Below are 24,478 nucleotides of genomic sequence, written 5' to 3'. Positions count from 1 at the left end.
CTTATAATCTTGAGTAAGCTATATTAAAGACACATAAATCCATTTATGTATTTTGGACTTTTGATCTTTCTTTTTTCTCTTTTGAGAAGCTTGAATTAGAGATTAGCTTGTGTTCCACAACTTCCTGAGGTATTGGGATATTTTCTTTAGGTACTATTTGGAAACTATTTACTTTTCCATATATATTAAACAGTAAAACGTAGTTTAAGCCCAACCACTTGGTAAAAGGTATTTGGTGGTGATTACTTGTGTGTGCATGTGTATATAAAATTTATGCTACATGCTAAAATTCTCATCTTTCATTTTTTAATAATCTTACCACATTAAGAAAAATAACAGATCAAATCTAGGCCATGAAAGATTGAATTTCACAGTTAATAGTGGAGTGACCTTTTTTTTTTTAAACAAAAGTAACACCCTCGGAGCAGTCTAGGTCTATTTATTAAAAACAAAACAAACAAAAAAACATGTAAAGTTTATTTGCTTCCACTACTACTGCTCCATTTTTCACATTATAAAAACACAACACAATATATAAAATGTATTCTGAACTAAGTTAGCTCTAAAGGGCACTATGTTGTCAACCACAGACATAACAGAAATAAATTAATCAGGTCAGGGCTCAAAAAGGACTTCTATTTGGAAGAGAATTTAAAATCCTATATATTACATACATATCCTGTCCAGTAGGCCAGAAACAATATTAACTAATTAATGTATACTAAGGGAAGTTCTAAGGATTGCTAGACTAGAAAAATATACAGATTTTGATGACTTTTCTTCCAGTATGGTCCTGTTTATATATGCTGACATATTAATGGGTACTAGGTAATGCAATAAATAAGCTTCATTTTCTTTGCTTAAAAAAGTACCTATTTAAAATGATAAAAGCCTCAAAAGGTGTTTATTCATGAAAGTTATCTCTAGTAGTTAAAATGTTATACTGCTTAAGCAGAATTCATTTAGAATGCAAGGATATGACTTACAAATGTCTTTGAATCCTTCACATAAATATGCATGCATCCCATTTATAACAGTAGCCTTGATGAGAACACACTGTAACTGGCTGTGAGAAATGCTTAAGAAGCTTATATTAAAACAGAATAGAGAATGATGGTTAGAAATCATAAAACAGGTGACACCTTATTCTGATAATCTGGTGATAAAAAGTGTAGCCTATGATGTATAGATAATGGTAGTGTTACCACTTCAGGATATAAACAGCAATATTTATATGGAATTATAAAGCATTATGTAGAGAACCCAATATAAAATTAAAAGTTAATATCCTTAGGCCAAATAAATGCATATAATTCACATATAGTCTTATATGTATAATATGTAGAAAGAAATCAGTGTTTCCTTAATTAACAAAGAAATACTTAAAAGTTTAACATAATACTTCAAACCTAACAGAAAAAGTCTTTTTTTCCCACTATATACACATTTAATTACATTGTTCCTTAAAAGTATACTTAAAAAGGGTAAGATGAGGTCTAATTTTTATAACAACCTTTAATTCTGAACCACATGTACAATACTGACCCAGGTGCTACAAAGCATTAAAAGATGGGAGTTCTGATAAAATAGCAGTCTTAGGAATGCTAAAACCATCTTTGGGGAAAAATGGTCTTTGTCTAGCATCTCATTCTGAAATTTTATAACAGCATATGATAAATGAAACATTTAAATGTCTTTTAGATAAACAAACCCCAAATACATATTTATAAACTGTTTGAATAGGAAAGAAATACAGGGATTTAATGAAAAAAAGAGGAATGAGATTAAATACAGTTTAAGTATACCTTTTCTGAAATGCTTGGGAATAGAAGTTTTTCAGATTTTAGATTTTTTCCTATTATTAAATATTTACAAAATATAATATCTTAGGGATGAGACCCAAATTTAAACACAAAAATCCATGAGCCTATATACACAGCCCGAATATAATTTTATACAATATTTTTAGTGCATCCGTATTTTGCAATTTGTTAAATGAATTCAGGTGGGGAACTTTCCACTTCTGGCATCATGAAGATGCTCAAAAAGTTTCAGATTCTGGCACATTGATGATTTCAAACTTTTAGATTAAGGATGCTTAACCTGTATCTATTTTCATAAAGTACTACTAAGAAAGCTACTGAGCTTCAGGTCAATTCCCAGTGATCTTTTAATTCTGTCCCTGTTCCTTACCATTAAGTTCTGTAAGAGTAGCACATGCCAACATGAGAGAAAACAGTGTAGTTTCTTTGAATCGGGAAATGACACAGGAAGAGGGACAGAGTGATTAAGAAAACCACAGAACTTTCTTCTTAGTTTCAATTGATAGAAGGACCTCTGGTCCTGGGGGAAATGACACACTCTCCTCATCCCTACTTTGACCTGAAATAGGAGGAGGACAAGTTTGTTTGGAAATACACAGAACATATTCTGAAATTAGTTACTGTGCAATTTACACAACACTCTCACTTCCATTCATAAGATGACATATTTAGGAAACATAAATTTGAGAACACCTACTTCCAGTGGTATGATAGAATGGGTACTGTGATGGGACCTCTTGTTAATACCAAAAAACTAGGTAATGCATAAACATAATTTTCATTGCACCGATGAGAATGAAGGAAAAGAGACACCATGGTAAACACCACATCACCAAATATACCCATACATGTGTTATACAAACAATGAACTGAAATCAAAGTTTTGAGCAATAAAAGACTACAATAAAAATTAAATTAAAAAAAAAAAACAACCTTGGGCCAGGATAACTAGATGCCATCTGTATTATTAAAGGAGAACCCCCTGAAAAGAACAAAATGCTCCCATGTTTATAGGGTTTGGGAATGAGCAGACACAAACAATTCCAGAAGAAAAGCATTCTTAATTTGACATTCAAACTAAAGTGAATCAGATATAAATTCTCAAGCATTGCAGAAGGAAACAAAACACTAAGGTGAATCAGTAGTAATAAAAAATGGCAGTATCAGACCATTATGAATATTTGTTAGAATTAACAGAAAGAATATAAAATATTTATAATATGAATGATTTAAAGCAGAAAGATTCAAAAAATGAACATATAAAAGGAACTATCAAAAATTATACAGAAGAACTGGGAGTATAGCTCAGTAGTAGAGCATTTGGCTTGGATGCACAGGGCCCTGGGTTAAATCCCAAGCACTGCAAAAAAAAAAAAAAAAAAAAGAAAGAAAAAAGAAAAAAAAAAAAGGAAAATTGAGGAGCAGAATTCCTAAAATGAAAGACAAAAATAGGAAATCAAAGCATGAATGGATCAAAGTGCAGATTAATCACAGGTGAAAATAATTAATAAACTGGAACTCAGATCTTAATAAAGAACCAAGAATGCAACCAGAAGACAAGGAGATAGGAAATATGAAAGACAGAGTAGAAGATATGGAAAAGAGAATGCTAAATTTTAAACATTTATTTGGATTCCAAAAGGTGAGAGGGAAGACAATGCAAAAAATACTTATAAATATATTTGTTGACAATTTTCCACAATGGAATTTTCCATAAATTCACAAATAGATAGAGGAAATACAATTGATTTAGTTGACCCATATGGAGCTTTTGTCAAAAATGGTTGAATATTGTTAACTTAAAATGGTTACATCTGTATTAAGCTAGATAAATAAGAAGAAACCAACATCTAAGATTCAGTGTAGTAAAAATGCAGAAGACCAAAGATAAACTATCTTAAAAACAGCCCAAAAGGAAAAGAGATATCACTTATAAAGAAATGAAAAATCAGGTTGACTTCCAATTTTTTCAACAGGAAAAAAAAAATCAATGGAATAAAATCTTTAAAATATTGAAAAGATCTACCATCTTAGACCTGTTTACCTAGTAAAATTTCACTCAAGACAAAATGAAAAGAAGAGATTTTCTATTTATTGTTCTTTTCCTCCACTTTTTATTGGTGCATTAGTTATACATAATGATGGGATTTTTACATAGTTGTACATGCACACAATATAATTTGGCCAATAACTCTAGCCAGTTGTTGGTTAATTGGTGCTTTACACATACACATGAAAGTGAAATTTACTGTGATAAAGTCATATCTGTAAATAGCATAGATGGAAGAGCAGCGAGTAGAGGAAGAGGAATCGGGGAAGGGGGAGGGGAGGGAAAGTGAAAGTATTGGGGATTGAAATGGAACAAATTACATTATAAGACATGTATATGACTATGTCAAAATGAACCCCACTATTATTTTTAATTAATGTACTAATAAAAACATTTTGAAGTTATTTTCATATATATAAAACTAAATAATTTACTACAAACAGATGTAAACTAAAGGAGCTTTTAAAATTCTACATTTCAGAAAGAAGAAACAGACTCTTGTTAGCAGCATTCATCCTGCTCAGTAAAAGAGAGAGACTGTCAGATAGGCAGCACAGGAATAAAAATCAAGACTATGCCAACAAGAGCCCTAAGTATAGATTCCAAAAACTTAGAAATAAAAAGGATGGAGAAAGTTATAAGCATCAAATATGAAAAGTTGGAATAATCATATGAATATCCAGCAAAGTGGATTTAAAGAGGAAAAAAGCATTATAGGGGTTGGGGGGAGAAAGACATTGATTATGTAAATATTAAATTCATCTGGAATGTTAAAAAATATAAATTTCTACTAATATTAATAAATAACCCCAAAATAAAGATAAACTACATATTGACAGAATTATAGGGAGAAATAGACAAATCTAGCATCATAATGAGAAATGTGAAATATTTAAAACATATTTCTCTACAAATGATAAAGCAAAGAAAATATTCAATTAAAATAAAGTTTGAAAATTACAACTTGAAGCTTGATTTATTGGACCCTGATACCAATAATTAGAGAATCATGTACCTACCAACAACTAAATAAAAATATTCTTAAGAACATATGAAAAAATTGTAAAAATTAATGATATTGTAAGCCATAAAATAAATGCCAACAAAGCTCCAGGATTAAGTAGCATAAATGCCATAATGTAATTAAATTCAATGCTAAGGGCAGAAGAATTAACCAAATTAGTCTTAATAACTCATGCATCAATGAAGAAATTATAACAGAAATAAAAACTCTTGGAATAGCCAGGTACAGGAACTCGGGAGGCTGAGGCAGGAGGGTCACAAGTTGGAGACCAGCCTCAGCAACTAAGCAAGACCCTGTCCAAAATAAAAAATAAAAAGGGATGGGGATGTGGCTCAGTGGTAAAATGCCCCTAGGTTCAATCCTGAGAACAACAACAACAACAACAAAAAATCACTTAGAATAAAATTTAATGAAAATACTACAAACATGTAGAGTTACAGAAGTTCTTATATACTACTAGTAGAATGTAATAGGCATAACTCTCTAGAAAAACAACTGGGGTCAATGTTGTAAAATGCTAAACATTCACATATTCCATAACTCAGGAATTCTTCTCCTACATATGTATCCTAGAGAAACTCTTGAACACACATATCCTGAATCAATATATAAGGATGCTAACAACAAAAAATGGAAACATCCTGTGTCCACTGACAGAAAAATGCAAACAGATGAAGGTACATTCACAATGAAATACAAGAGCACAATTAAAAAAACATGATTATAGAAAAGCATGAAGCTTTGAAATATAACACTAGGTACAAAAATATTCAGAATTTTTAAAGCTCAAAAAAAAAAAATAGTCCAAGGCTGGGGTTGTAGCTCAGTGGTTGAGCACTTGCCTGGCATGCATGAGGCACTGGGTTCAATCCTCAGCACCACATAAAAAAATAAAATAAAGATATTGTGTCCATCTACAACTAAAAAATAAAAATAAAAAAAATAGTCCAAATGGCCTGTTATTATTGAGATGGATAGATAAGCAAGTAAATAGATTACAAAAAAGCAGAACAATGTATGTGTTTGCATATTATAAATCTTGAATAAATCTCATTTTGTTGTAATTTTTATGTCATTCATGCATCACCTTTAGAAGAGACCAGAAAATCAATGGCAAACTTACCTGCAGAAACACTGAGGAAGTTCTCCTTGGCCATATAAAGGAAACAAAAATGGAGTGTTGCCATATCGCCCAAGGCAGTGAAGAAAGTTTTTGGTAGCTTTGAGACCATCAATGGTACTGCTGGTTGTCTCTGATGTCATTGCAATTGAATGCAGGACAAAATATTGGAGGTTTGGGGTTAATTTTTGAGTTTTTAAATACTCAGAAAATGTAATGTCTTCATAGGCTATGAAAAGAAAGATAAAAATTTATCAATTGAAATCAGAACTAAATTTCTATTTAAAATCATCCCACACAAATGTGATCAAGTGTGTTCAAAATGTTGTATTGTTTCTGAATGTTGTATTGAATTCAGAAACAAAACAACATTTTGGACTGTGACTGTTGATCTGAAGAAAAAAAAGGAACACTCTTACTGTCCTAATTGGACTGAAAGTAAAATCTCTGTTTAGTGTTTTATGGATTTAAAAAAATAAGAAAATCAGTAAGTAACACAATGGGTTGCCATTACTGGCAATATTCTTGCCTTATTAACACTTCAACTGCACAACAATGCCAATAATTACAGTTGAAAATATTGAATATGACAAAATGGAAATCTATTGATCAAAATAACAGAGTAATATGAAACTTTTGTTAAATAATAAACTATGACAAAAAAGCAACAGAACTAATTTCTGTGTGGCTAACATAATCAGTTATACTTTCATACAATCATGTATACAAACATAAGGAATGCCTAAAAAAAACTTCTGTTTTTTTTTTTTAGAGAGAGAGAATTTTTTTTAATATTTATTTAGTTCTCGGTGGACACAACATCTTTGTTGGTATGTGGTGCTGAGGATCGAACCCAGGCCGCACGCGCTACCACTTGAGCCACATCACCAGCCCTAAAAAATACTTCTTTAAATCAAGAGCAGAAAACATTGTAATTGGACAATTAATGGTAGCAAAAGCAATCCCATGACCAAAGACAAACTCTTTATGGAAATAATTTAAATAAATAAAAAATATAAAAATGTACTGAAAGGATGTAATTTTACATAACCACCGAGGAGAAAAATCTGGCTGTACTGAGTGCACTTAGCATTTCTGAAATGTTCAAAATATCTGTACATATGTTTACTAGCAATTTGAAATGGCTAGTGATACTATGGAACTGAATTTTCAATTTTATCTAATTTTAAATAGATAATGTAAATAATGGCCCACTTATTTGATACTGCATAAATAAAATGCATTTTAAAACAATAAGTACAGTAAAAAGTAACAATAATAAGATGTTCACCAAGTATATTAAAAAGTTTAAAGTGGAAAACATGATTGAATGAAAAATAATACCTTTATATTCATCAGGATGTTCCTCATATTCCATACAAAAGGTAAGAAATTTCATTAGCATTCGCTTTTCTACCATAGTAAGTTGTTTGCTATTAAAGACATCAGCTCTGGAACAAGGGACCTGAAAAAATTATGATTTTTAAGTTAATGATAAAAATATTCCAAATTACACTTCTTCCTCTTTAAGTATAACATGATTATTTCCATTTAACTATAGCTGTTTCATGTTACCTTACATCAATTCTAACAGCATCTCTGATAACTTCAGAGCTATTTAACTTGTGATCTTTCTTACTTATTTCTGCAAATCCACTCTTTATGCCACTGAAAGTCCAATGGCAAATCACCCTTAATGGGGAACAAATGACAGTTCAAATCTAGCAGTACTGCCTAAAACGAATACTTTCTCAACACCAAAATCAAGCTGCAGAATAACTCAACAAAAACTAACACTAGAAAAAAAAAACTAACCCAAGAAAATTTAATTAAACAAATTTTGCCATTTACATTTGTAAACCCTGATGCAAGAGGAATTTACTCCCTTACCAGAAAAGACGGCAATCTTATTTGCTTATCCTTCCAAAATGAACCATAATAACTTAAGCACACATTCAGATATAATACTTGATCAGCATAGTACCTGTTCCACTCTTCCTTCTCGAAAAGCAAGAATCCTGGTGATATTTTTAAACTCTGCATATCGACTAACATTAGATTTGATTAGAAGATCAATCAGCATTCCCCGAGAATACAGGAGCTGTACAAAGAAAATATTTTATAGTATAAAAGGCAAAATAATGAAAACATAATAAACACTAAATATACATAATTGTATTAGTTTTTAGATTTAAAGCAAGTCTATAAATATAAATTATAACATATAACACAATGTACTACTGTTTCAAAATTCATTATCTGAAATCTCCCCCCCGCAAAAAAAACCCTGTACAATCCAAAAGTATTTTCATAATTCATCTGGCAGTAAAACCTGATCCAAATTGATATAAGGCTCTTCTGTCTCTGTCACAATATATTCGAATATGTATACATATCAGTGTAGAAATGTTAATGTGTTTAGTTAGAGTATTTTATATCTAAGAATGTTACATAATACACAGCATATCAGCATATGCATTGTATTGCTTTCTAAAATATATGTTGTTTTAATATTTCGTTGTTAATGGACCTTTATTTTATATGCAGTGCTGAAAATCAAATCCAGTGCCTCGCACATGCCAGGCAAGAGCTCTACTACTGAGCCACAGCCCCAGGCCTAATATATATGCTTATATATATTTTACATATAATATATAATTATATATTCCCTGTGAATATGTGTGTCTGTATAAATCTGAATTACAGAAAATACCAGAAAACAAGGGTTTTGGATAAATGACTAGACTAGACTACCTATATAATGCCATGTGGTTACAAGAAGATACGAGCTAGGTGTTACTCCCCTCTGCTCCCAAAAAAAAAAAAAAAGAAGAAGAAAGAAAAAGATTTGTGATGCATTCCGAAAGTGTCAAATTATAAAGTCCCTTTGTAATTCCAGCAGTCTAGATGAAATACATATTCCTCAAGAAGTGAGGATTGTTATTGCCAGCATGTATGTGATGGGCTGACTTAATATTTCAATCTTTCAACATGTTTTATAACTAATATCAAAGAGATAAAAACATTATTATCCAGCATGTTTTAGATTTAACCATATGGTTAAATGCAAGAAATCTGCCTACTTCCTCTAATCACGCTACCTTTAAATAATGTCTACAACTCAATAAATATGACAAATGTAAATATCGCATCTATAAGTAGTAAGAAAAATAAAATAAAATTTGCTTTACCATACAAAGCAGAAGGGAATCTCAAAAATCAACCTAAAGTCTGAGCATCTAATTTTATAAACTATTATAATACTTCAGCATTACATAGTACAAAATTGTCATTGCATTTAAAACACTAATCTTATTATGCTAAGTATGACATGTTATTTCATTACCTTCTTCCTAACATACCTCACAACTAAGATAAAGCCTGTGTTTATAAAACTATTTTTAAAAATTTTTACTGGTTCATTGTAATTATACATAATAGTAGACACATTCTTTAGATACTTCTACTTTTGTAGAATGAGCACAATAAGTTATTATTGGTTATTTTTAGATGTAATAATTGTATAATAATAAAAGATACTTGAAAAACCTTATTTGTTAAAAAAAATTGGAGATTCAAAGATTCCTTAACAGCTATAATATATTCATTCACAAATGTTAATATATAAAATACAGACATGTACTTATAAGATCTAATAAAGATTGTTTTTTCTTGTTGTACCAGGGATTGAACCCGGGACACTTAATCACTGAGTCACATCTCCAGCCCTTTATATTTTTTTTTATTTTGAGACAAGGTCTAACTTCCTTAGGGCTTCTCTACCTTGCTGAGGCTAGCTGTGAACTTATGACTCTCCTGCCTTAACCTCCTGAGTTGCTGGGATTACAATTATGCACCACCAAACGTGGCTAAAGCTTAATATTTAACACCACCTTTAAAACTAAGTCATTTAAGATACCACTGAAGAGTGTAAATCAATTTTAACTAAAATTATGATATTGTTTCTGAAACTCAGCATCAATAAATGTGTACATTATTTTAACTTAATCTCTTTTTCACCACTTAGTAAGTAGTCTACCACAGCAATTTCAGAAAACTGAATTTGATGAAAATAATGGGAAATAGCTTTAATAATATTCTTTGCTGTACTTGGCATGTTGGCTCTAAAATTAAAATTATGGACTTATTCAGAAATAAATTTTAAGAATTTCATCTTTGATTTCTTTAATAGTTTGAACACTATACAACTGTATGTATTTAAATTAATTAACCTTCCCTGAGATGACTTTTAAATTATTATATAATAGGCATGTTTTATAAACTATAAAGCCCACTGTTATTTCTTGAAATGATGACTTTGAGATGGAATATGCATAGAAACATCAAGTAGTTTGCACACATTGAATGACTTTAGGAAGGAGAGAGGGCTAAAGGTAGATATAAGGCAGCTATCCTAAACTTAGAGGTAACAACTTTAATTATTAGAACAGATAAAATTTCCATGGAGTGACTCTTTGTCCCAACAACATGGACTATATGATTTTCAATTCAGTTGGCACTAAATAAATGCTTGTAGAATGATTATCATTTTAAAAATATCTATAAACTTCCTTTATGTTATGATTACATGTTCTGTAGATACTTTTGTAGAATAAGTACAAGAAATGATTACTGATTATGTTTAGATGTAAAAACCCATGAAAACTATGCAAGACAAAGTACAACTGCTTAGTCTAATGCCTCTGGACATATTTGTCTTTTATTTATCCAGAGAACTAGTATTACTAACCACTCAAGCCAGTGAAAGCACCCAAAAATCTCCTTCAGAATCTCCTCAATTTTCTCAGCTTCTAGGTAAACTTCATTCCTATAATTAACATTCATTTTTCATTCATTTTTTTTTTCTAAAATAATTCCTACATTTGCAACAACACAATCTTCTCCCATTTTCTTTAGGAAGATACATACTGTATTTTAGCTAACTTAGAAGAATATAGAGTCATTTTTCTTTTTGAGACAGGATCTTGCTATGTGGCCCAGGCTGATTTTCAATTACCGGGCTCAAGAGATCCTCCTGCCTCAGTTTCCTGAGTAGCTGGAACTGCAGGCATATATCACAGCACCTGACTTTAGTCTTGATTCTTAACCACATTCATATCATTGTTTCTTTAGTAAGACAATCAAAATTTCAAGTAAGTAATTCGAAGTGTAATTTTCAGAACAAGGCCAATTTTTTCTTAGACTGCCTTGTTTTTTGTTTACTTTTTTAAACTGATTTCAAGAACACTCTTCATGAGAACAGGAAGGTTATTAGTGAACTAGAATTAAGCTTCCATCCAGAGATGAACAGCCAAAGTAAAAGGAAAAAAAATGCTAGTTTTCTGTGCATGGCAGGGTCAAAGTTGATGGAGAAAGTGGAACAGATGATATAGAAATATGAAGTAGGAAGCAGCCAACACAGACCATGACAGACTCAGACACAGTGCTTTATGATAGAATGAAAAATAATAAAATTATGTACACATTTCCAAGCACCAATTTTAAAGGTAACAAGAGTACGAAAATATGTGATTGTATCAGCAAAATATGAGGGGCATGTGTTGGTCCCTCACCCTCCCCTATCACTCGGAACTCAAATAAAGTATATTAAATTGAAAAAAAGTCTAGTTTTGAGGTAATTTGATGTAATTTACTACCCTCTCTACTTCTTTCCAATGTTTCACTGTGTACCTTCAACTTACAGGATTTGATTGCCATTTTTTCTCTACTTTCACCAAACGTTTTAAGGACATGATCCTTTATACTACTGGTTTTCTATTATTTTTCACTAAAATAGCCTTGTTTACTATGAACCCAATAGAACACTGAACCCTACCTTTTCTGAAATCACACTGAACTAAGAGTTAAAACTGTAAAGAGGAAGAACTGGAGATTGAAATGGAAAAAACTATTGTTATATGCATTTATGAATATGTCAAAATGTACCCCACTATTATGTATAAGTATAATGCACTAAAAAAAACAAAGCCAATAAATTATACTGAATGAAAAATAAACTGAAAATAAAAAGTTAAGGATGGAAACATAACCAAAGACAAAAGCATTCTTCCCAGCCTCTCTGTTCCCATAACTATGAAATTATCCTCTAAATTCCTTGATCCTGAACATATGACTTTCAAAAATGCATTGATTTACTAAGAATATTCACTATTACACAGATATTAGAATAGCTAGACTATATATAAAAGCTAAAAAAAAAAAGTTGATGCAAACTGTAAGAACATAGGTTTGTAAACAGTTTCATTAGAATTCTTCATAGATTCATATTGTTCATGCATTAGGAGAATATCAGGATAAACTATGTGTTCTAGCACAAAACCATTCTTCAAGTATGAAAGTACTATTTAAGAGCAAATTAAAAACACATAAAGTAACTTTATGTAAGCATTTAGTATATTTGTAACCTGTAGTTAAAGAATAGCTTAACTGAGTTATAAAATTTTGACTAGTCTTTTTATAAAACAAATGCTGTACATGTCAAGACCAAAATTAAGCAAACTGGATTTATGGGTGCAGATGCTATTTTTAATCAATGTGTTGTTCTATAAGAAAGTGGGTAAAATTAGTACTTACCTTTGACACTAAATCAATATTAAATCTCCTGCCTTCTTTAACAATCTGTGAGTAAGTAATCCGATTTTTCTTTGGTTGCTCTGCAGTGTCCTCTGCTGTAGGCACATTTTCATTTGTTTTTTCTTCTGAAGTTTTATCATCACTATGGTTTTCTTTCTCCTCTGTCGCTTCAGCATCATTTACTTCTAGGGTACTCTCTGGATCACTGCTTGGAGTTTGTTCTGCAGGCACTTCACAGCTCTCAGTGCTTAATGACTCATCTTCTGTAGGCAGACAGGCAGAATCTGCAGCTTTTGAGGAGTTCACAGGTGTCACACAAGCATGATTTTTCTTCAGTGCACCAGCTTCTTCAACATATTCATGCAAATCCTGACTAATAAGAAATTATTAAAATAATTAGTATCATATTTTTGATAATTCTAATCAGCCTCATTATTATGACACTTGAATTTTTCATGGTATCTTTTATTCTTTTATCATTTTCCTATAAAGTTCAGTGTGTATTTTGCCAAGTGACCCAGACATTATACATTCATTAGTTAAATTTTCAATACAATATGAAGCATAATTAAGAATTTTAAAATACAGATAAAAATTTCAGGTTGAAGGAGGAAATGACACATGTAAAATTTTTGAAAATTTAAGGCAGATAAAGGAATTGCATTTTAAAAGTTAATCAACACAGCACAGCCTTCAGAATTAACTTGACGTTGAACCCTGTTGCAACAAAAAGTTATGGCTGTGTACTTAGAAAAATTATGTATTATCTCTAAACTACTTATTGATACCACAAGGATGATACCAAATATCTTCAAGGTTGTTCTGAAGATTAAATAATTTTATAAGCAAAGAACCTATAACAGTGCCTGGGATATAGTAAATGATCAACAGTGATAATTATCAAATATGATCATTACTGAGAAATTCTTGATCTGGTGAAATGATGGAGGGTAAATTGGGAAAAAATCTGTCACAAAAATTTTAGGCTGGCCTATCTCAATGCAAAATCTAAAAGGCACTTTCTATATTATTTTCTGACATATACTCTTTTAGTAGTAATGTCTATTAAACTATTCAAATTCCCATTTCCAAAATTAACAAAGTTAACATTCTCAGTCCTTCAGTGTCTTGATGGCTACAACAGGCTCCCAATCAAGTCCAGTTGCACCATAAATTCCTCCACAGACACCACTATTTTCATTGAGCTGCCTTATTACTCAATTATCTAACTCAATGCCTTATATTTGATGGGTCCTGGCAAGTAAACACCTGCTAATTCACTGTTCAAGAACTAACTGTAGCCATTCCTTCCACCAAATCTAAACCCCACCTCCCAAACAACTTCTTTCTGTCTCCCAACCAAATTCCCTTCTTTACTATTCTTCTGTTTTCATCTCTACCTATTTTCTAACTTGGCATCTCTAATACCCAATTTGTTAACTCCAATCTTCTGGTCTATTATTCCTACTCCCCATAATATCACAATTCCCCCATTGCCAAACATACTTTTAACAATTTATCTTTTCTAAGAGTTTAAATCTCACATTTAAGAAGTCTTCCTTAATATAACCACATTAAATCAATCTATTACTCTATGTAGCTATAATACATACATGCAGTTTTTGCATTTATTTCTCAATTCCTGTTTACTAGTCCTTTGGTGTCCAGCACAGGTTGAACACCTCTAATTTGAAAATCCAAAATCTGAAATGTTCCAAAATACAAAACTTTCTGAGTTATCATGCCAGTGCTCAAAAGGCTCTGAATTTTGGAGCATATTGGATTTCAGATGTGCAGATTAAGAATATTCTATAAAGTCTACACAAATACTTAAAAAATTAAAAGAAAAATCTGAAACACTTCGGGACCAAGCATCTCAGATAAAGGATACCAAATTTGTACATGCTTTCTCTTCTGAACTAGATTTTAATTCCCTTCAGTGAGGACACTAATGACAACTTTTCCTGGGTGCTCCTCAAAACACCTACTGCTCTACAGACATCATATCGAATAAAGGCTTGATGAAAAACTAGGTTGTGCATGCAGACTACATATCTATAAATTTGAAGCAAAGTTATTTGTAGAAAGCACAAAAATTAGACCCATATAAAATGATTATAAATTCAAAAGTCTGGGTAGATTTAAAATTGAAGTGTCCTATTAAAACTAACACAATAAACAGTATCCAAAAAGGGAACAATGAAAGAATAAAATAACACTGAAATGTCAAGAAATAAAATGTACTTATTGTCACAATCTAATAAATTTAATAAAATCTAATGAAAAATTAATTAACAGCACTAGTGTTACAGCAATACTTTCCAAATCTACACAAATCTATACTGGGAAAGAACCCAAGTTCTAGTCCTAGATGCATTACTTAGAAGATAATAGACAACTCAACTCTCAGAGTCACCCACCTATAAAATGGGTCCATTTTCCTTAGCTTTCATGAGAGCTGGAAGATAAATTAGCCAACTCACATTTGAAGTATTTTATATACTCTGAAAGGTTAGTCCAGTATAAGATATTAATAAAATTTAGGATATTGTTAAACTGCCCTCAGGTGAATGGGTAACACAAAACACGTGTACTTTGCTTTTCTGTGGTTACATGATGGAATCATTTTGGCCAAGTAAACTTCCATTAACAACTTTAAAAATTAAGAGTGATTATATGAAATGTGATTTGCATATTTTCTACAAAATTGTTCATGCTTTGTATTTACTTTCATTATTTTGAAAACCAATAAAACTTAAGTGGTTCCATGAGGAATCTAAGGTGACAACTTTCAGCAAAAGTTCCAAGTTTAAAGATTAAAATAAGGAATGACAGGATAATTAATTACACTTTAAAGATAAGGCAGACTGTGGCAAGTTCCCTTATTATAGACCATGATGATGAAACCATGGAAACTGATCTAGTCAGTGGCTCTGTTACATTACATGAAAGGGTATTTTACAGAGTAAATAAAATTCATTAACCAGTGCTAGACAACCTGAAAGATGGAAGTCAAAATACTTAATTAAGGGTGTAAGTGTAAAGAAAAAAATATTCTTTTAGAATTTGTTTTATATTCACCAACTTTTACTCATCTCAACATTATAATTTGGTAAAATCCCTAGGACTAAAATCATTAGAAACACAATATTGTACTCACTTTCCATTAAAAATAACAGTATTTTTGGAGTTCTGACAAGATTGAGTTTAATGTCTAACAAGAAGTTATAAAGATACCAAAAACTCTTTAAAAAAATCACACGTAATTCTTCAGTAAGCAAAATTCTGTTCATCAAAAAGAATGCCTTCTAAATTTAAAGCCTAAATATTATAGTATAAAACATTTTCTCAAAAAGGACATTTTACATTCAAAGATATCTTCAAAATAAAACTACTAAATTTTATTAATTTAAATATATTTTAAAACCATAAAAACACATTTGCCAATTATGAAATGACATTAGTGAACTGAAAGCCTTCAAAAGAACCCTTTAGATCTAGAATATTATTATATCTCAAAAGACAAAGAAAACAATCTGTTATCATTAGGTCTTATAAAATTTTTCATTAGCAAAATAGATTTCACAAATCTAATGTCATTTTAATGCTAATGTGAATTCCAGTGGCCATTCACAATGCAGCACAATAATATTGAGATAATTTTTCCTAACTACAATTGCTGAATATCACTTGTGTCAATGCATTGTTTTTACAAATACCCAAATCTATACATAACCCTGTGAATTTGGGGATATAAAAAAAATCACATATTATCTAGTACTGCTTATTTAGGGTGCTAACAAAGGAACATCTCCAAGTGAATGTCTTATTAATGCTTTGAAACAGTCACCCTTTCAGATGAGTCAAATGAAGAACTGACAAGAAGCTGATTAATTTATTCAGCACAGGTGTTTACTATTTATTTTTCCAGCAATTTGCAACATTTCCCCCCAATGTAGTTTGTTACAAAAATTATACTCTTCTCTTTGATGTATGCACTTTGTTCTCAGGCCATTCATTTTTTATTAGCACAGTATATGTTGTACTGTGACCCAGCTGTTGATTGCTAAAATTAAAGGGTTAATGGTTACTCAAAAGAATTACAAAATCAGGCCCATGTCTGTAATCCCAGTGGCTCAGAAGGCTGAGGAGGATCACAAGTTCAAAGAAAGCCTCAGCAAAAGCAAGGTGCTAAGCAACTCAGTGAGACCCTGTCTCTAAATAAAATACAAAATAGGGCTGGGGATGTAGCTCAGAGGTCGAGTGACCTTGAGTTCAACCCCTGGTACCCAAAACAACAAAAAAGAAGTACAAAATCAGACTATCCAAAAAATGTTGTTCTAGAAAACCATAATACAAAGAAACATTAATCCATCTTAAATTACTGCAATATCATATATTGATATACATAATTCCCTATGTGTTCCCAAATTTAAAATATTAAGAATATAATTGAGGGGCTGGAGTTGTAGCTCAATAGTAAAGTGCTTGCCCAGCATATGTGAGGCACTGGGTTTGATCCTCAGCACCACATAAAAATAAATAAATAAAATACATGTATTATGTCCATCTACAATTAAAAATACTTTTAAAAAAAGAATATAGTTGAAGTATCAATCTCTTGGTACATTTCTCCAAGAACAAAATGTCATTGGGTGGTATACAGCAGGTACAACTGTTGCCAACTCAATAACTTTTACCCCCTTGCTATGAGAGCCCCAATATTGTTCCAATAGAAGTCAGAAGGTACACAGTACTAGGAGATGAATCATGTGGAATGAAAACCTGTTATTAGAACTTTACAAGCCTTCACTAGGGATATGATTTGGGAGTAAGCCTAATCCAGTTTTAGCCCATGAGTTACGAGTCTGCTGGGAGCTCTTGGTAAGGATTTTTTAGAATAATAAAATGAAGCATACATGTGCTTGTATAGATAGATAGATAGATAGATAGATAGATAGATAGATAGATAAATGAAAATTCTTCTATGGTTAAAGATTTTTGTTGTATGAGAAACTGGAATTGTGGCAAGCATTTTGTAATCCTGGATGGAAAGCTAACAGAAATGCAGAGCATCTGTCCCAGTTTTCTGATGTGTTTAAGGTACACAATTAACAAATCTTCTCTTTTCAAACAACCTTACTTACTCACCCACCCAACTACTTCTCTAGCCATTTGTTACAACTTATAGTTGGGCTTTGTACCACAGGCTAAAACAAACTTACTGTACACAATAATGAATACTTTCCCCTAAAATGCAAGAACTGCAGGTCAGTTTACACTTATTTTTATTTCTTTATTCTTATTGATATCATTGCATTGGTTTTATTTCTCAAGAAGCTTACTGCTTATAAATTTTCTATGTTTTTGGAGTTAACATGAGTTAACACAATTTTAGATTCTTGCTGTAATAAAGCCTTTATTATCTTTATCTATATCAATCCACTAGAGAGTTAGTTCATTTGAATCTAAGAAATAAGCTTTCATTTTGCTTTAACATTATACCAGAAAAAGAGAAAGAATGTTCAAAAATAAGCAAAAATAGGACAGGAAAAGTACAAGTCAATGTCAATATTTTAGAAAGAAATAACTCTCTTCCCACTTATGAAACAATATGACATTATGTAATTAACAAGTACAAATCTTTTACTTAGAGCAATTGTGTGATTAAGTGTGAACTGCTTGTGCTTTTTCAGTCTGTCAAAGATTTACAAGTAGAAATAATAGTTGATTTTGTTCCCCCATATAAATTACAAAAATATTTCTTGCAATATAAACCACCATCACAACAACTGAAGGAAACTGGATTCATCCTATCTTCCTAACACCAGGAGTTAGGCTTTTTTTTCCCATTACATATATGATGGCTTTATAATACCACACAGCATTCTAGCAAATTAAAGAAGTAAATGCACTTTCTTAGGAGACTGTCTTCAAAAAGGAAACAACTTTATTCACTTTGTGGGATGGCTCCTTCAATATGCATTAATGTGTTCATCTGCTGACTAAAATACAACATGTTATTTTCAGCAGGCGTGGTGGTCAATGGCAATAATCCCAGTTGCTCAGAAGGCTGAGATGGGAGGGAGGCTAAGGTAGGAAGACCACTTGAGCTGACAAGTTTGAGACCAGCCTAGGTCTATATCTGGATATGTTGGTACCAGCCTTTAATCCCAGCTACTCTTGAGGTTGAGGCAGGAGGATGGCCAAATTCAAGGCTAGGCCAGCCTGGGCAATGTGATAAGACCCTGTCTCAAAACAACAAGAGCTGGGGATATAACTCAGTGGTAGAAAAACCTGAGTTCAATGCCCAAAAAGTAAATCAATAATAACATGGCCCAGTGGAAACAGTACAGCCTTGAGTTAGATAAAATGGGTTCACATCCTAGTTCTGCTACTGCTGGCTATCCCAGAGCTTCAGTTTATTTACCAATATGATATACCTATAATTCATGTACATGACTATTGCACAGAATGAAATTAAATGTAATAAAATATGTAAAGCACTAGGTTATATCAGTTGTTATACAAATAATATATATAATTTTCTCACTTTCTCACTTCCCTTTCATAAGTCAACCATGTAATCACAAAAGATCATTTCAGTTAGGCACAGTAGAGCCCACCTGTATTCCCAACCACTCAGGGGTGCATTACAGGAAGACTGCAAGTTCTAGCCTAGCCTGAGCACCTAATTAGGACTCTGTCTCAAAAAATGAAAAGGGCTTTGGCGGTATCTCAGTGGTAAAGTACCACTGGGTTCAATCCTGAGTACTGCCCCCCAAAAGGCAGGGTCGTTTCAATGAAAAACAATCTTTATACAGGAAAAATATTTACAGGTCCAAACTAGAAATTAAGTCTACTTATTTGAAGCAGCACTCAGGATAACACAACTCTGAAAACACAATCTGGATCATCAGGATTTATGATAACTTAACCTATGATAATAACCAATCACAATTTACAATTTAGTGTTTAGACAAATTTTGCAATAACCCAAACCATTGAATTTATTGTTCAAATTATCACTAAAACTACCAACTTAAAGACTTCAAAATATTTTTTGAAAATAAGCCAAATGACTTCTTTGATATAAGGAGAGCAATAAGAACAGAGCAGGGAGGAAGAGCATGAGAAAAAGATTAACATTAAACAGGGACGAGAGGTGGGAGGGAAAGGGAGAGAAAAGGGAAATTGCATGGAAATGGATGGAGACCCTCATTGTTATACAAAATTACATATAAGAGGATGTGAGGGGAAAGGGAAAAAAAAACAAGGGAGAGAAATGAATTACAGTAGATGGGGTAGAGAGAGAAGATGGGAGGGGAGGGGAGGGGGGATAGTAGAGAATAGGAAAGGTAGCAGAATACAACAGTCACTAATATGGCATTATGTAAAAATGTGGATGTGTAACCGATGTGATTCTGAAATCTGTATTTGGGGTAAAAATGGGAGTTCATAACCCACTTGAATCAAATGTATGAAATATGATATGTCAAGAGCTTTGTAATGTTTTGAACAACCAATAATAATAATTAAAAAAAAGATTAAAAAAGAAAATAGGCCAAAATCAATTAAAATATATATATAATATATGTACAGGAGTATACAATTTTATTGATTTGTACTTTGAGATACTTTCCAAAAAGAGTAAGAATAGGTTTGCACTGGTCCATTTGCATTCTTGCCTTGTCCCCAATGCAATCAAATATAAAAATAAAGGGGCTACGAGTATGAGTATAATATAATTTATGGCCAAGATATATATACTTTATTCTTTCTAGGTATTAAATAATTAAATGCCCTATGTGTGAATGAAACCATAGATTTTCTTCTAATAAACACCAAGTCTATAAATAAGCTAAATCATCTGGTCTAAACTGGGAAGAAAAGTTATAGTATTTCAACCTTCTTATCATTACAAATTGTCTTTACATTTTGGAAGTTTTCAAAATCATTTAAAATAATATCCCATGTTTATAGTGCAACAAGAATTTAAGTTGACTTCTCTTTAAAAGTTGAATATCACTTATCTGAAATGCTTGAGAAAATAAGTCTTTCTGATTTGGGGTTTTTCCTATGAAAGAACATAGGAAAAATATAGTTAGTAAGTGAGAGACCTTAAAGATTGGCCAACATTAGTGAATAATTACAAAGTCCTCAGGAAGTGAAAATAATATCCTTCTGGGGGAAAAAGAAGCTCATTAAGTGAGCTTAAGTATTAAGTAGAAAACATAATTAACCTGTGGTATGTGGCTCTAGGTAGAAAATACATGACTTTCAACAGAAAATAGATTCTGGGGAAAAAAATATCTAATAAGTACATTCAGCAAAATTTTAGGGTACATTCCAGATCAACATATTAATATCTACTGCATTTCTAAGTACTAACAACAATGATCCAGAAAAAAAAATTAAAATGTTAATACTATTTACAATTGTTCCAAAGAAAATCAAATACTTAAGGATACAGTTATCAAAACATGTCCAAGATTGGTATGCTAAAAATTAAAATGATTTTTTTGGAGGAAAAAAATGACCACCAGGGACTGGGGTTGTTGCTCATTAATACAGTATATGCCTAGCACATGTAAGGCACTGGGTTTGATCAACACCATATAAAAATAAATAAAGGTATTGTGTCCACCAACAACTAAATAAAAAAAATTAAAATGAATACCAGAAATGGAGATACATATACTGTTCAAAGAATAGAAGACTCAGAGTAATAAAGATATCAATTCTCCCTGATCTGATCTGCAAATTTAATGCAATTTCTATCAAATTTCTAGCAATGCTTTTTAACACATGGGCAAACTTATTAAAGCATTAATATGGAAATGCATAAACTCTAGTTAAAACAATCTTGTCAAAGAAAAATAAATTGGGAGGAATCATTCTACCTGGTATTAAGACCTATTATATAGCTTCAGTAATTATGACAGTGTAGTATTGGTGGGGGAAGACATACAGATCAATGGAAGAGTACATGCACCCAAGTACAATCTATTTAATTTTTGACAGATAAAATAAGTAATTCAATGGTGAAAGAACAGCCATTCAACAAATGTTGATGAAGCAATTGAGTGTCCTTAGGTTGGGATGGGAAAAAACACATCAACCTAAAATTTACACCTTATACAAGATTAACATGAAGTGAATCATAGACTTAAGTGTACAATATAAATCTATAACATTTTTAAATAGGAAAAATCTTCTAGATTTACAGTTCAGAATTCTCAAACTATACACAAAAACCATAATCCACAAAAGAAAAAAAAATGATAAGTTGGACTTCTTCAAAATTAAAAATATTCTCTGCAACCTATATTATTTGAAGAGCATAAAAAGATAAGATACAGACTGGGGGGTAAATTATCAAACCAATATCTGACAAAGGATACATATCTAGAATAGAGAACTTTGAAAACAAAAGCAAAAAACGAGAGTTTAATTTTTAAAAAGCAAGATACCTGAATAGACATTTCACAAAAAAGATAAACGATGGCAAACAGGCATATGAAAAGCTATATAAAATTAATCATATTAGAGAAATGTATATTAAAACCATGAACCGGTATCACTGAACACCTATCAAAATGGCTAAAATAAGAAAGTAAAAACAATAAATTCAGGTAAAAATGTGGAGAAACTGGATTATTCATATTTTCATGGGAATGTAAAATGGTATAATTCTTCTGGAAAACAGTTTGGTAGCATTTTTTAAAACTAAATACGCAATTATCATATGACCCAGCAATTGTACACTTGGATGTTTATAAGAGAAAAAGGAAAACTTTTAATTCAAGAAAAACATTTATCTCAGATATTCACAAAATTCTTTTATGTGAAATTGCATTGCAGCTCTTTTTTTAATCAGTCAAAACCTGGAAACACCCCAGATTTTTTAATGGGTAAATCATTAAACAACTTACATTCATAACTCCAAACCATGGAATACTACTCCACAATAAAAACTGAGCAAATGATCAATGTACACAATAATATGGATGAATTACTAGAGAATTATGCTGTATAAAAAAAAGCCAAGGACAAAAGGTTATATATCATGCTGTATCATTTATATTGCATTCTCAAAATGGCAAGGTTAGGAAACAGATTAGTGGATGCCATGGGTTAGGGATTTGGTGGAGGCAGCAAGGAGGGAAAAATAAGGTATGATGACAAAAAAGCAATAGGAAGAATCCTTGTGGTAATGGAACCATTCTGTTCTGTAGTGGCTGTGGTGGTGGATACATGAATGCATGTGATAAAATAGTATAGAACTAAATACACACAAACTCTACGTGCACAGAATGTAACATCAATAACAGATATGTAAAAGACCAACAAAAACAGTGAGTAACTTGTGTAATACTTTTCACAGTTTACAAAACAGTATTCATGAAGATTTTTATGATGTGTCCCTCAAAAATGCCAAAAATCTACTATTTAGTGATACCCTTACTTACGGGAAAATAAGAAAATTTTCTAGATAAATATAGCTTGTCCCTTAAAATGATAATTTTTTTCTAACCATTTTAGTACTCTTTCTAAAACATACTTCAAATTTCCATACTTTTTCAAGTGTAGGAATGACAATATTATTTTAACTTGCCTGAAGACACTGGGATAGAATTATGATCATCAATTGTTATACTGTGTTATAATATGGTGATGGGCTTAAAGGGATCTTCTGGTATGAAAATCCATTTATTCCTACACAAAATGGCCCACAGTTTGCTCTCAGATTGATGATGCTGTCTTCACTTATGTTAGTCTATTATTTAGCACCTGAAACAGTAGCACTTAGATTTGAAAAATATTTTTGAGATTACTTAGTCCAAACCCTTCATATTTTAGACCCAAAGGGAAAGCATCTCTTGCTGAGTATCACATAGTAAGTTGAATGGGAAAGGCAGGACTATACCCCTGGTCTCAGTATGTTTGTCTCTAGCAAATAGCCTTTTTCCTATTTGTAGATTTAAACTACTACAGTAGGGGGGAAAAAAAGGAAACAAGGTTGTTAGAAATATATATTAAATAAAGATTTAGATTTAAATTAATGGTTTCTGAGTGATAACTTCTCATATAAAGTAAATCTGACAGTTGATTTGGCCCCTAGCCCCTTTTCATCTGGCAATATGGGACTGAGTGAGGCACTTTAATTCCTATTTGCTAATGTCATTAAGCACTAACTATATATAACTGGATTTTTTGTATAGTCCTCCACGCCCGGCTTTCTCAACGCTCTTCCTGCTCCAGTGAATAAAGACATGGAACATTATTGTGTTTACCTCTTGTTCCATATTTTAATTGGCAATCAGAAGAGCACAAAACAGAGTCCTATTTGGCTATTTTAAGGCAAACTTTATAATCTAATTTTCTATTTCTCACTTTGAGAAGTTCTAAAAATGAAATTGAACATATGAGCAACAGAAAATGAGATGATTTCCTTTGAACTCAAAACGTTAGCTAGTCAGTAATCAGAAACTATTAACCTTAACTGTCAGGTAGAGAAATCAAAAGCCTTGAAGTATCAAAAAGTACCTTTAAGAGGGCTACAGTATGATTCTATGAAATAGTCAAGTAATACTCATGGGCACAAAATATCACACAATAAAATTACCAAATATTTACTCCTACTTCTTATAAGAATATAACTTTTCAGTTGAAATCACCTTCCTCATAAATCTTCCTATACTGGATTTGAGCAATGTCAGTAAGCTGTACCTTTTAATACTAAATGACATTTAGGATTATGTAATTATAATCTTTATCTCATGTTTCAAAGGCAGATCTTTTACAGAAAATCAGAGAACATTAACTGTGTATTTATGAGGAAATTTCTAATTACCTGAAAGACA

At 31.6% G+C, this 24,478-nt stretch overlaps 1 protein-coding gene across 2 annotated transcripts in view; it reads right to left on the bottom strand.

Annotated features, from left to right (window-relative positions):
• The window catches only part of Chm (CHM Rab escort protein), a 104,440-nt gene that overhangs the window by 72,120 nt on the left and 7,842 nt on the right, over nucleotides 1-24,478 (bottom strand). For both annotated transcript variants that reach the window (XM_048797281.1, XM_048797280.1), the window contains exons 5-8: nucleotides 12,612-12,984; nucleotides 8,002-8,118; nucleotides 7,362-7,482; nucleotides 6,021-6,246 (exon numbers count right to left, since the gene is read on the bottom strand). In XM_048797281.1, the coding sequence (XP_048653238.1) occupies nucleotides 6,021-6,246; nucleotides 7,362-7,482; nucleotides 8,002-8,118; nucleotides 12,612-12,984 (837 nt within the window). The remainder of the gene's footprint in view (nucleotides 1-6,020; nucleotides 6,247-7,361; nucleotides 7,483-8,001; nucleotides 8,119-12,611; nucleotides 12,985-24,478) is intronic.

Source organism: Marmota marmota, unplaced genomic scaffold (genome assembly GCF_001458135.2).
Source record: "Marmota marmota marmota unplaced genomic scaffold, marMar, whole genome shotgun sequence".
Classification (NCBI taxonomy): domain Eukaryota; kingdom Metazoa; phylum Chordata; class Mammalia; order Rodentia; family Sciuridae; genus Marmota; species Marmota marmota.
The sequence above is the reverse complement of the archived record's forward strand: the minus strand, read 5'-3'. Positions and strand labels throughout refer to the sequence as shown.